Genomic DNA, 12,021 nt, shown 5'->3' with positions numbered 1-12,021 from the left:
TGCCTCTCACTTGTATGTACTTTCCCACCTATGCACGATGCCAGAGGATCATTTCCTTCTTCTGGGTATCTCATTAGATGGCCTGGATATGGTGTCTGTAGGCAGGCGAAATCTTCTATTGTCCTGAAGCCCCACAGAATGACCAACTCCATTCCTATGCAACAGTGCGTGACTAACAGGCTCGTCCCTCCATCGATCCCTCTCACGGAGCAATCTTCCCGCAGACCAGGGTCACCGGATGCGCTCAACAGCGCAAGCCCTGCAGATTCTAGCTCTCCTCGAACTTGTCTCCTGGCGAGCCACCGCTCTTCTCATCCTCCTCGGCCGTTGGGATTGTTCTTAACGGTGCCGTCTCGAGTGTGGCCCCCGTAGCTCCCGACGACGCGATCAAGCTCGCACGCCTGGATCGCCTACGATTTATCTTCTCTGAATCGCCGCCCGCGAGAACCTCGACCTCGTCTTCCTCCTCTCCCTGCTCGTACTCTCCTTCGCCATGCTCGGCCTCAGCCGCAAGGCCGGCAGGGCCGTGCATTGACAGACCCTCCTTGAGTCGCATCTGCAACCCAGCCATGAAATCGCTCGCCATCCCAAAGCCGCTGATGCCATCATCGCTCTGCAGCATCGAGTACATCTGCCTCGCCTCGTTTAGGCAGCGCTGTGCTTGGATATACTTGCTTTGGTTCAACCATGTCTCCGCACTCAACACGCTCCAAAAAGCGGACTTGCGCCTCCGGCTACCCCAAGACATGCTCCCCACTCCTTGCTTGGAAGCACAACAGACCGCCATGCGCTCTTTGACCAGGGCATCGCCTACGGCGCCAACGAGGCGGATCTCCATGAGGCGCGAACCCCACCGGACTCCATCATCAATGGCAGGGCCTGCGCGCAATCGCAATAGCTCGAGTGACATGATGAGGCACCGCAATGCGCCGTACGGGTCGCTGCACCGCGTGTGATAGGAGTAGAAGGCCTGTTCGATCATCGAGTTGATGTTTTCAAGCTTCGTCTTGGACGACATGTTTTGCGGCATGATGAGAAGAGCGAGAGCAGCCATCTCATTAGCCGCAGCGTGGAACCGCCATGCCTTGTCATTGTTGAAGTCTGAGCGTAGGATGTCGTAGGTTGACATGGCCAACTTCCAGTCGCGTAGCATGAAAGCAAAGTCTGCAAGTTTTCGCATGATCGCCTCTGGTGTGTCCGGACTGTAGAAGCCTTGATCGAAATTCGAGCCGCTCCCGCTTGCACCCCCTGAGGACCTGGAACCGCCAAATCCCGCCCACCGTTTTGACAAGCTCATAAAACGTCCGCTGATGCCCTTGCGTTTGGACGCTACTTGGTCATTCCACACAGAGACGTTTCGCTCCATGGTGGGCACGACAGACTGCGTGACCATTTCCCGGACAAAGGTACGTATCGCTGTTGCATCCGACTCAAAGATGTACCGCGTGGGATCTTGAAACTCCTCCGGGCTTTCGCTTCTCTCTATGTCTGCCAGTTCTTCTGCAGCAGTCATCCATTCGCTGCGCGGTAACGGGATGCTGTCGTCGTCTGTCTCGGCGCTCTGCGAACTGCGGATGCGCAGGAGGTGGCAGTGTAAGCCCAGATGGCGCTTCATCTGCTCGAACAAAGCCATGGACTTTGTGATATCGCCATTCTCCTCATCATGCACAAGCACGTAGTAGCGTAGGTAGTCCCCGTCGACCCAGCCGGGCAACTGCCTTTCTCCCTGGCTGATCTCTCTGTATAGCTCTCGGAAAGTCTGGATCGGTGACGGATTGCGCGAGCTAATAGCTATCACGCAAGCCACGGGATGTGCGAAGGTCTCGTGAGGTACCAGCGGGATCCCCGATAACAAACGACGGACATAGAGGGAGTAGTAGGGAGAAGTTGCATCAATATCAAGTCCTTGCTTCAAGGCCGGATTCGTCTGCGCGAGCCCGAGGAACGACTCTTCGGCATATCGTAGATGCCGCTCGACAACAGTCTCCACCTGGGCAATCCTCTTTAAAGCAGTCTCGGTGCTCGTCGGCGGCTGTTGTCCGGTGGACTGACCATTTGTAGTTGACCTGGCTCCTCCTGTGGCCGCTCCCGCCTGTTCCACATCCTGGCCGAATCTTGTAAACCGCACCGAAAAGTCTTCCCAAGTCCTGGCAGCGCCGTTGCTGTCCCTGACGTTGACCTTGCCTTGCACTCGCTCCCCAAAGGGCCGCAGGAGTTCCCAGAGCCCATGTTCGAACCCCTTCTCTCTCGCTAGTTCCTCGGTGTCTTGTGACGAGTAGACAGCGATGTGTGGGACGAAGGCCTTCAATAGCAGGTTCAACGGATCGCCGGGATTTTCGGCAGCTCCCGTCTCGAGGAGAGATCGAGTGAACGTAGCCCCGAGAGCAGTCGGACCGGGAACGTTGCGGCCAGGAGAAGCACGACCAGCTGGAGATATTGATCGCGAGCCGGGCGGTGTGAGAGTCGAGGCATAGAGGGACGCAGCGGATGGATTGGCTCTACGCAAGGGCAAGCTCGTTTCAGAGAGCGAGAGAGGATCGTCGATGGTCTGCCGCTTCTTGAGCAACTTTATGGTGGACGCTGCCATGGGGGAAGATTGTACTGAGTCTGTGGGCGATCCATGTTCCGGAGGCTGCATCAAGACAGCAGCCCCTGTGGCGGGCGAGGATGGGCGGGGTTAGTTGGGAGTGATAGGAATGGCTGTTGATATGCTTCCGGAGATGTGGAAACAGTGTTCGCCGGCAATGGATAGAGCACCAGCTGAGCCAGGTGTCCGTCGCGGAAGCGAGGTCGATGCGCCGAAAGCGTCGGAGCTCTTGGCTGGTGGCTTCGTTGCGAGTGCGCCAGCTGAGTGCAAGGCTTGGGGGATGCAGAAATGACGGTGGAGCTCACAGTCTTACACAGTCAATCGGACTGGCGAGAGTGACGACTGGAGTTTTTGAGGCGGCGTCGTGCACAGTATGCGAGGCCTTGAAAATATCAGATACGTAGTCCTCTGTGCTCGCCAGGTACATGGATGTTGGGCGTCGCTGGAAAGTCTGGGCACGACCATATTACCTCCAGCTATCTCCAGTCAATGCCACAGTGGCTGCTGGCAGCATCACGTGGCACATGGTTTAGCGCCCCAGCAGGCGGGAGGCTCCCTATGTTTGTTCTAATTTAGTGCCCGTACATCGCCAACTCTACCAGCTAGCGAGCCACCCGACAGGACTCACATCAACTCTGGACACTGGAGTCGGGTTCAGACACAGTCAGGTCCCAAAAGATCCATTGCTCTTGGTGCAACTCGTGTTGAAGTTGGGTTAGATAAAAGCCACAGTAGGTTAGGGATCATTGTTGGAGGTAATCAAAGCTTTTCTGGTATTTTGAACCAGTCTATATCGGACCTAGATGATGAATGGACAATCAAGGCCAGTCTTGGGTCATGATCCAAGCGCAATGAGGCAAAGTGGTTGATACTCTACCGAGGTATTAGTATCACTCCCCACCCCCAATATCAGGTATCATCGCCCCAGGATGAATTCCCTCAGTGATGAACTGGGGGAAAAAAGGACATCAAGCTTTCAAGCTAGTACTTGGCGCAAAACAAGGTTGTCTAACCCCTGTGTCTTATTCCCTCCCATCAGCTGCTGGGTTGTCGTCGTGCATCTTCAGAATCAAAATGTTCATCTTTCCCCTTGCTTGCATCCAGCAATCACCGGACTCAACACATCAAGCCGCAGAATGCCGATTCCTCCCAAGTGTCAAGTTTGTCAGCAAACGAGAATCATCTCATCGACAAAGCTCTGTCGTGGGTCAATAGGTTCAGTGGAGGCAGCGTGATGTCATGGCAGGCTCGAACATCTCTCGTCTGATAATTAAATCACTCGACATCATTAAGTGATAACACTGCGCTTGAGGGGTATAATAGAAATAAACTGTCAGTCATACTAGCGGTGAGTGTCGGCTTTTACTGGCGACTTCCCAGACTTAAGCTGCGATATTATAGGAAACACGGGCCTGGAGCGGGAGCTGCAGTCTGCTGAAGAATCCCAAAGATTTCTGGATGGATGATACGTAGCGACAACCTCTCGAGTTCCTCCATCGAATCTTTGGCTGTGGGTCTGTGGCTAGTAACGGGTTGCAAGGGCTTCCAACCTTTCCCTTAGGCTGAGCCCTGGACACTTGTCAAGCTGGATCAGGCATGGCATCGTCACCAGACTGCTCGCGATGCCGGGACTGGTATTCGATCACTAGCTTCGTCGACGAAGCAGGCGACGACACGAATAGCCCAAGCAGATAAGCTGGTCCTGATCCATGTTGAAGAGCGCTGGAGTTGATGTCAGTTCGAGGGCGTGTGTGCGTGCGTGTTCCCGTGTCGCAATGACATCAGCGTGCAGAACCTCTCGAAGGACCCCGGCTCCAACCATGTCCCTGCATCCACCGTCTTCAAGCCCCAGCCTATGCTCAGTTCTTCCTCTCGCACCATCTGAGCCATCGGGCCAATCGCTGAATGGTCCTTCATCTGCAACAACCGGATCGGCAATGCCTGTGACGCTGTTTCATGCCACCCTGGCAGGGTCCTCTCCTGCGCTCTCATCTGGCTTCCACTGCAGGATCTATGTGTGTAGAATCAGATAAATACCACAGCGTTGGATCGTCACGCCACTTCTCTGAAAGAGGACATAATAAGTCATTGTGTTCCCCTCCCTCAAGACTCTTTCGTGCAAGCCCATTTTGACCCTTGCAACTCTGTCAGCATTTAGCAAGTCACATCGTTTCGTGCTGTGATATTTGCTTCTTTCGAGCAATACATATCTTTGCATGTGCATATCTTTCGGATAATCAGTATATTACTGCTATGCCCTCGCGTATCAGCAGCCGCCGGAACTCTCCAGTTCCCGAGTTCGACCCTTACGGGTACAGCCCCTTCGACGCGGCCGGAGAACGCTACAGCGCTAAAAGCGACGTTCTTCCACCGTATCGCAAGGCCAGCCACAACCCAGATGGTCACGATAGGCACGGTCGACGAGAAAGTCCCCGCCATGCTGCTAGCCGCAGCCGAAGTGCCGCAACAAGATCGCATCGACTGGTGAGGGAAGAGGAGGATCCGTGGGAGACCGACTACGATCCCCGCGACAAGTACTACCTATCGGGCGATGAAGATGACGACGACGGCGAGAAGATTCGCTCGTCTGCGCGGAAAGATCGCAGGCGCAAAACAAGAGACGGAGAGCGAGATCTAGATCGCAGACACAAACCCGCTCGGGACCATCACCACCATGAAGCCAAGCGCGGAACCGGAAGGCACGAATCGGGGGCTGCTGCCCCGGCGGCCGGTGGCAGCGGCAGCTCCCGGCCCCACACGACCCGGCGCCCCACCTACCGCCGCCACGGCGCCTCATCTTACCTCGGATCATCAGCCTCTACCTCGCGTCGCCCAAAGCCTCGACCCGCCCACTCTTACAGCGGCTCGTCACGCCGCTATCCGCCAAGCTCGAGCCGCAGCGTCAAGCGCGGCAGCGGCGGTCTTGCCGGGTTGTCGGCCGAGAACGGGGGCCAATTTCCCTGGTCCACGGCAGCTCGGTGCGCCATTCAGGCCGGCGCCATCGCGGCGCTAAAGGTGCAGAACGAGCCCGGCTCGTGGATTGGCCCCAAGGGTGGTAGAGTGGCGACCGCCGCGCTGGGCGCGGCCGTGGTCGATACGTATCTGGGACACAAGCATCCCAAGACCAAGGGCGGCGTGCGACACGCTGCCATTCGCCAGGTCGCAGAGGCAGCTATTGGCAACATGATGGTCAAGCCTGGTGCGAGCAAAGTCGCTACAAAAAGAGGGCGGTAATCTAGTCTTGCTCCGTATTGTATGATATCGGGCTCGCGAAAAGCTAAACCTTTGTACACGATGTATATTCTCATGGAGGAATGACCGACCCCTCGAAGGGCTGGCCTACTGGGTACAACGAATTATGAATTATGATCTTGGCAACAAAATATCTAGCATAGCAAGGAGCGTTGGGCAAGACTGGTCGTTATTCTCATTTGTTTTCGTGGAAAGAAATAATAAGGGGAATTTGACATGGGAATATGTGGAACTATTACGGCCACAATACGTCTCGACCGACTAAAAGGGTAGAGAATAAAGAGGACTGAGTTCAGCTTATTGTTTCACCGGAAAACAATCTCTCGATAGAAATATAAGAGTCACTGTTACCATCATGGGAATTGGATCCTTTCGGAGACAAGAACTGTGTTATGAGAAAAGCAATATAAACACACAATACAAAATTTCGATCCCAAATGCAAGTCAGATCTGTCGAGCTTTTTGATGCATGCCTCCTTCTCTCAACCTTTATGCCGCACCGTCCGTGTTTCAAACCCTCTCCGATGCCTTCGAACTATATCAAGTGGTGTCGCCCTCCCCTACAATGGCGGCGCGTTGGGATCCATCATGCACTGGTCGACCCTCATCAACTGCTTGCCCGTCGCCTTGGCCAGTTGGATGAACTGCCTCAGATACTTGACCGTATTCGGGTACAGATAATGCATGACGACCAAGCTCCCGCCCTTGTTCAGATCGCGCTTGAACGCGTCGAGCTGCTTCTCGGGGGTGCTGCTCTCGGCCCAGAGCCAGTCCTCCACATCGACGCTCCACATGACGACGTAAGGGTTGTCCACGCCGAGGGCCGTGGCCAGCCGTTGTCTCATGCGCGCACCCTCTGTCCCGAAGGGCGGCCGGAAGTACGGCGTGTGGAGCCCATCAAATGTCTGCGAGACGGCCTCGATGTCGTTGTTGTATTCCCAGTCGATGGCGGCGTAGTTTGGCAGGCCCTCCATCTTGGGATGTGTGAAGGAGTGCAGCGCGATCTGGTGGCCTCGGGACATCATGTCTCTGTACACAGCCGACAGGTTTGTTGTGGGATCCTCGAGGGGAAGCCCGACGGTGAAGAAGGTGACTTTGATATTCTCGGACTTGACAATGTCCATGACCTGCTGTGCCAGAGCCGGGTCGCCGTCGTCAATGGCAAAGGCGAAAGAGTTGGGTCGCTTGCACGCAAACACCAGGTTGCCAGAAGGTAGCTTATTGGGCACCTTGAATCCTCTGGGCACTGAGGGCACTAGTTCAACTTTGGTGAGAGTGACAGGCTCTGTGGTGTAGAATCCCTTGAACGCAAAGTTCGTAACGCGTGTTAAGTCGACCTTGAAGTGCGAGATCGGCATGTAGATATCTTTGCCGTCCGCGTATCGCGCCGCCTCGAGGGAGTCCCAAGTCTCCGGGGTGGGTTGGACCTTGTCGTTGCAGTACTGGTTGTGCTGCTGGAGCGCAACGGTGAACTTGCTGCTCCCAGTATAGGCGATGTGAAGATAAGAGTCCGCATACGCGCTGATGTCCGCGCATTTGTCGGCCAGCGAAGTGTACCACGAGAGATCAGAGTCATTGGTCTGCAGAGTAACTCTGTTCCGTGCCCACTTCGCCGTCACGCAGTCTTCATCACAGCCGTGCCATTGACCGAGAGCATTCTCGTCTTGGTCTCCGAATCCATCAATGACGAGTGTGTCTGCAGATCCAGGGGGTGCGGCCACAGTAAACGTAGGTTGCGGATTTACAATCTCGTTGGGTGTCGGTATCGGACTGTCATCGTTGCCGCAGTAGAAGCCCATGGGCCCGAGAGTAACAGCTCGAGAGAAGGAGGAGAGGTAGATCATGGTCAGTTTGGTGTTGTCGACATTGAACTGAGAGATCGGAACGCTGTACGACTGCATCGTACCGTCAAATGTCCAGCCAAGGCTCTTTGTTGTCAGCACCGTTTTCTTGCTATCATTACCTCCACACTCGCTGGCGGAAGAGAGTTGAACAGAGAAAGTAGTGCCGCGGGCAGCTTTGATATTGAAGGCGAGGCCACCGTATGTGTCGACGGCATCCACACACCCCAGCTGGCTATAAAAGTACGAGTTGCTATCCTGGGGCGTGATGGTCACTGTGTTGTCTGCGTTAACCACGAGCGACGCCATAGACCCGTCATCGCTCGAGGCTTGTTTAAGTGCATTGTAACCCAGGAATGTCAGTCGAGACTGGGACTCCCAATCATCAACAACCAGATCTTGGCATTGACCGGCTGCTGGTTTTGGCCTTGAAGTAGGGCTCGGACGGATGATAGTGCGTCGCGTCGTGGCTTCTGCTATATCGCTCACGGCTGCTGCTCTACGAACAAGGTCGATTGGTATCGATTCGGCCACACCCTGATCGGGAGATCCAGATGGCCAGACTGAGGTAGCAGGTCTAGTTGCTGTGGAAAAGCTCGGCGAGGTCTGCAAAGAAGAAGAGGTTGCCATTAAAGACTTCGAGTTAGAAGTCGACGAAAAGAAGAAGCTTGCGCTCTGTCGTGTTGAAATTGAACCCCTATGTATATAAGACGCCGCGAAAGACTGCGTCGTTGTTGGGGCCAGACTAGACTTCTCCAAGGGTATCTGGGATAGAGCTGGCCTGGCCGGTCTGGACGCCGCTGCCCTAATCAAGGGAGCCTCTAAGCCTGTTAGATCACTGTATCTCACCATGTACACTGGAAGTTGCTTACGCCGTTCATCCAAACTTCCACAAGTGAAGTGGACATTGCTCAGAGACCAGGTCTCGTTGACTGGTGACCAGCTCGCCCAGACAAAGCCTACGATGGCATCCAAGTTTGACTCGGCAAAGACTCGCAAATCGAGGGTGATGGACTGCTGTGTGCCACCAAGGCCCTCGATGAGGAACCATTCGCTCTTGTAATCAGCCGCATTGCAGTTTGCCTTGGTCTGAATCTCAAGAGTGAAAGAGGAGCCGGGGGGATATTTCAAGTTGAAGGTCAGCCCCCCGTAGTTCTGAGACTTGGCCTGAACACAGGGAAAGCTCTCGTAATAGTAAGAGTCGGAAGACTGGGGCACAAAGGAGAGAACACCGTTATTGACCCCGATGGAGGCCATGGTGCCATCATCTAATAGGTGAAAAGATTAGACAGGTAATTCCGGATCGTCGAGGAGACGACCTACCGCTTGTAGCATCCTTCAGGCTGTTGGTGCTGGATACAAAGTTTGAAAAGTCATCGATCAACAGATCCTTGGAGCAGGCTGCATTGACACCCGCCACAAAAATGGCAGCGAGCCATCCACTGAGAGATTTTGCATGCATGGTGTATGATCACGGAGTAAGACTTGGGATGGATGGGCCAGAGCGATTCTCACATCACACACCAGTGCGAGCTTCTGGATTATAAGGCAACAAACCCGTCACGTCTGGGCATCCTTGGAAGTTGACTTACACAGAGTTCCGAGAGCTGATTACGTACCCAGGTGGGTGATCCTGAATCCAAATGCTATGTAGGCTGTATGGCTAATTTCCATACGGCCATCCTGGCCACAGTATACAACACTACGTGACCACTCTTGCCCTTTTGCAAGCTCGAAGGATAGCCGCGTATCTATGGTAGATTATTTGCGACCCAGATCTCAGAGTCAATGTGCCTGCATGTAAGATCAAATCCAGGAACAATCAACAGAGAGGCCCTACCGGCTTGGCTACAAGGTTGAGCCGTTCCGGTTAATATCTTCAGCATCGACAACGCTGACGAATGCGGTAGTATTCATAGGGTCAATCAATATAAAAGCTGCAACGGAACGTTGACGAATGCAATATACCACGAAAAAAACTTCCGTGAGGAGAGCTTCCCCAGGGAAACCCTCGCTTCTACATCTCGTGTGGGGAGAGACTTTGCAGCAGACCAGGACGTCCAGGTGCTTATTCAACAAGGTTGCTCAATCAGAAGTGACATTCATGATGTCAGTTTTCTCGCCGCATGGCCGTCAAATCAATTTCCGTTTCTTTACCCCGTAATCCGAAGTGTACTTCTCTAAACACATACACAGGTTTAAATCTCTTCCTTTGCGGACGCTGAAAGGTAGAAACTGAGTAGTACCTTTTACATACGACATTCAAAGTCTGTGGGCTTTGCATAAAGAATGAACTATGCTATATCGTTCTAGCTTGCTGCAAAGACCAGGCTGTTGCTTAGACAGTTCTGAAAGGAGGATCCGGATCCGTGAACCACGATATTGCCCAGTGAAAAAAAATTGAAAACTGCATAGACTTGATGTATGTGGGAACGGGGATCGTCTGGGTAAAATGATCCTTGGGCGGCAGGACGATCGATCCCTTACCCGAGGCTTTAACCCAGACTCCGACACGCCTTCTCACCGGCGAGTGATCCGAGGTGTTGAATGTGAGCCAAGCATACATATATCACGCAATGGACTCCGCAAAGGGCTGACTGAAGCGACATTCAGTAAATGCCATGAAACGTAACAAACTGCCCAAGGGTGCAAAGTAGTGCATGGCTACAATCGCGTGCCCGGAGGATTAAGCGCCCGGCTCCTTTTACCCAGACAAATAAGGATATTGTCTCCAGTGGCTTGACTCTTTGCTCGATGATGAACACACTATGCATCTCATAGCCCGAAGTTTTCCGGGACGCAACCCCGATGTTGCCGTCCAGACAGACTGCCGTGAGGAGTTCGGCAATGCCAAGACATTTGCCGGCCGATATCACGACGGAGACACCCCAAAACTTGCCCGCCCAGTCGCCGCTTACGACGCCTCAGACCCCGTTGGCTAGCTGCTTCAGCATTTCCGCGATCCTGACCGAAACTGCGGTCGAACGGGGAATATCGTGCCCACCTCCGTGGTCGAACATGGTGCGATTGTTGCAGAAATACGCAAGTTGTATACTAGAGGGCCATTTTGGATCCTTGGAGCCATATATGTGAGCGGTGGGGATCCGGATCCGCACATCCTGAGGAAAGGATGTGAAATCTAGGCCAAAGGTATCCGAGGCTGGCGGCAGCTTACTCGGATCATGGAGCAAGTCCGAGGTGTTGTCCCAAAGCCCAACTCCTGGCTGAATCTTGTCTATGTCGCCTACAAGTTCCCGCAGCAGATGGGTTCGCTTCTGCAATACCTTGCTAGTCCTCTCGTTGAGGTCTTTCGCTCTCTGGGGCACGGGTAGCCCGAGGTCCTCCAATACGGCGAGGGGCATGCCGCCGCAAATAAAGACGGCTGCCTTGAAAGGCAAAGGCGTGTCTGGCGACTCCTTTGCGTGGTACAAGAGATAGCTCCCAATCAGCGAGCACCCCTGAGAGAAACAGCATACAGCGTCGTAGGGTCCATGCTGGTCAATGTACTCTTCAACCCAGAGATGAGCCGCACGGATGGCCTGAATCGTTGTCTGGGGCCACCAAGTGTAATTTCCCGACTTCCAGATCCCATCAGCACCTGGTGCTGGGGCCGAGCGGAAGGGGGCATCGACAAAGTCAAACTCGTACGAGTCGTCTAATTTCGACCTGAAGGCAACTAGAATTCAAGGACCATGAGTTGAATTTCCCAGAGTTTAGGACAGGGCAGAATTACCAGATTGAGATTGGAATATAGCAGCGCTGGTGCCGTGGCCATGTAAGCAGAGAACCCTCATCTTGTCGCTGCAGGCCGAGCTAGTATTTATCGATGGCAGTTGATGACAGAGGGGAGTCTTGACCAGTTTTCGCATCAGACTGTCTCTCAACGGTCAAAGATAGCTTCAGGATTCAGAAAGCATTTATTCCGCTTGGGTTTCGGAAAATTCCTTGGCTGTGGCTCTGTCCTCGGGGTCCGACATGGCGGGAGTCCGGAAGTGAACAGCTGAGGCTTGCATAAGATAAGCGAAGGAACCAAGCATTTTCCGCAGAGGTACAACGCACAATCTCTTTCGGGACAGTCCCGAGTGATTGGCTCTTGTCCAAACTGTACGGAGTATGAGGCGAGGACTGCATTATGATAAGCTGACATGTAGGGGGCCACAACCGAAGCTGGCAGTCCAACAAAGGCTTGACGTCCTATCTCGCTCCTTACTCATGGTCAAGGGGGCGGGTTCGCTTTTTACCACGGAGACTATTTGCTCTCAGGACGCTCCTCATCACGATACTGATCAGTATTCGCCTCCTACTAATCCTCAAGAGTCATGGGTTGTGCTGGAGCCTTGA

The 12,021-nt window shown here is 53.8% G+C and overlaps 4 protein-coding genes across 4 annotated transcripts; 1 reads left to right on the top strand and 3 right to left on the bottom strand.

Moving 5' to 3' along the window:
* Positions 1–268: 268 nt before the first annotated feature.
* Positions 269–2,587, bottom strand: E0L32_004878 (uncharacterized protein; the record flags this gene model as incomplete). The annotated part of the gene is made up of 1 exon (XM_031139337.1): positions 269–2,587. One exon carries the CDS (start codon positions 2,585–2,587, stop codon positions 269–271), a length of 2,319 nt encoding a protein of 772 aa, XP_030996759.1.
* Positions 2,588–4,840: 2,253 nt separating this feature from the next.
* E0L32_004877 (uncharacterized protein) lies at positions 4,841–5,821 on the top strand (the record flags this gene model as incomplete). Its single annotated transcript, XM_031139336.1, has 1 exon — positions 4,841–5,821. One exon carries the CDS (start codon positions 4,841–4,843, stop codon positions 5,819–5,821), a length of 981 nt encoding a protein of 326 aa, XP_030996758.1.
* Positions 5,822–6,399: 578 nt separating this feature from the next.
* E0L32_004876 (uncharacterized protein) lies at positions 6,400–9,142 on the bottom strand (the record flags this gene model as incomplete). Its single annotated transcript, XM_031139334.1, has 3 exons — positions 6,400–8,501; positions 8,553–8,948; positions 9,004–9,142. The coding sequence occupies 3 exons, from the start codon at positions 9,140–9,142 to the stop codon at positions 6,400–6,402; spliced, it is 2,637 nt and encodes an 878-aa protein (XP_030996757.1).
* Positions 9,143–10,604: 1,462 nt separating this feature from the next.
* E0L32_004875 (uncharacterized protein) lies at positions 10,605–11,474 on the bottom strand (the record flags this gene model as incomplete). Its single annotated transcript, XM_031139333.1, has 2 exons — positions 10,605–11,356; positions 11,414–11,474. 2 exons carry the CDS (start codon positions 11,472–11,474, stop codon positions 10,605–10,607), a joined length of 813 nt encoding a protein of 270 aa, XP_030996756.1.
* Between the last annotated feature and the right edge of the window lie 547 nt (positions 11,475–12,021).

Source organism: Thyridium curvatum (genome assembly GCF_004353045.1).
Source record: "Thyridium curvatum strain D216 chromosome Unknown NODE_24_length_455711_cov_82.946811, whole genome shotgun sequence".
NCBI classification, from domain to species: domain Eukaryota; kingdom Fungi; phylum Ascomycota; class Sordariomycetes; order Thyridiales; family Thyridiaceae; genus Thyridium; species Thyridium curvatum.
This window is presented reverse-complemented; position numbering and strand designations above follow the sequence as displayed.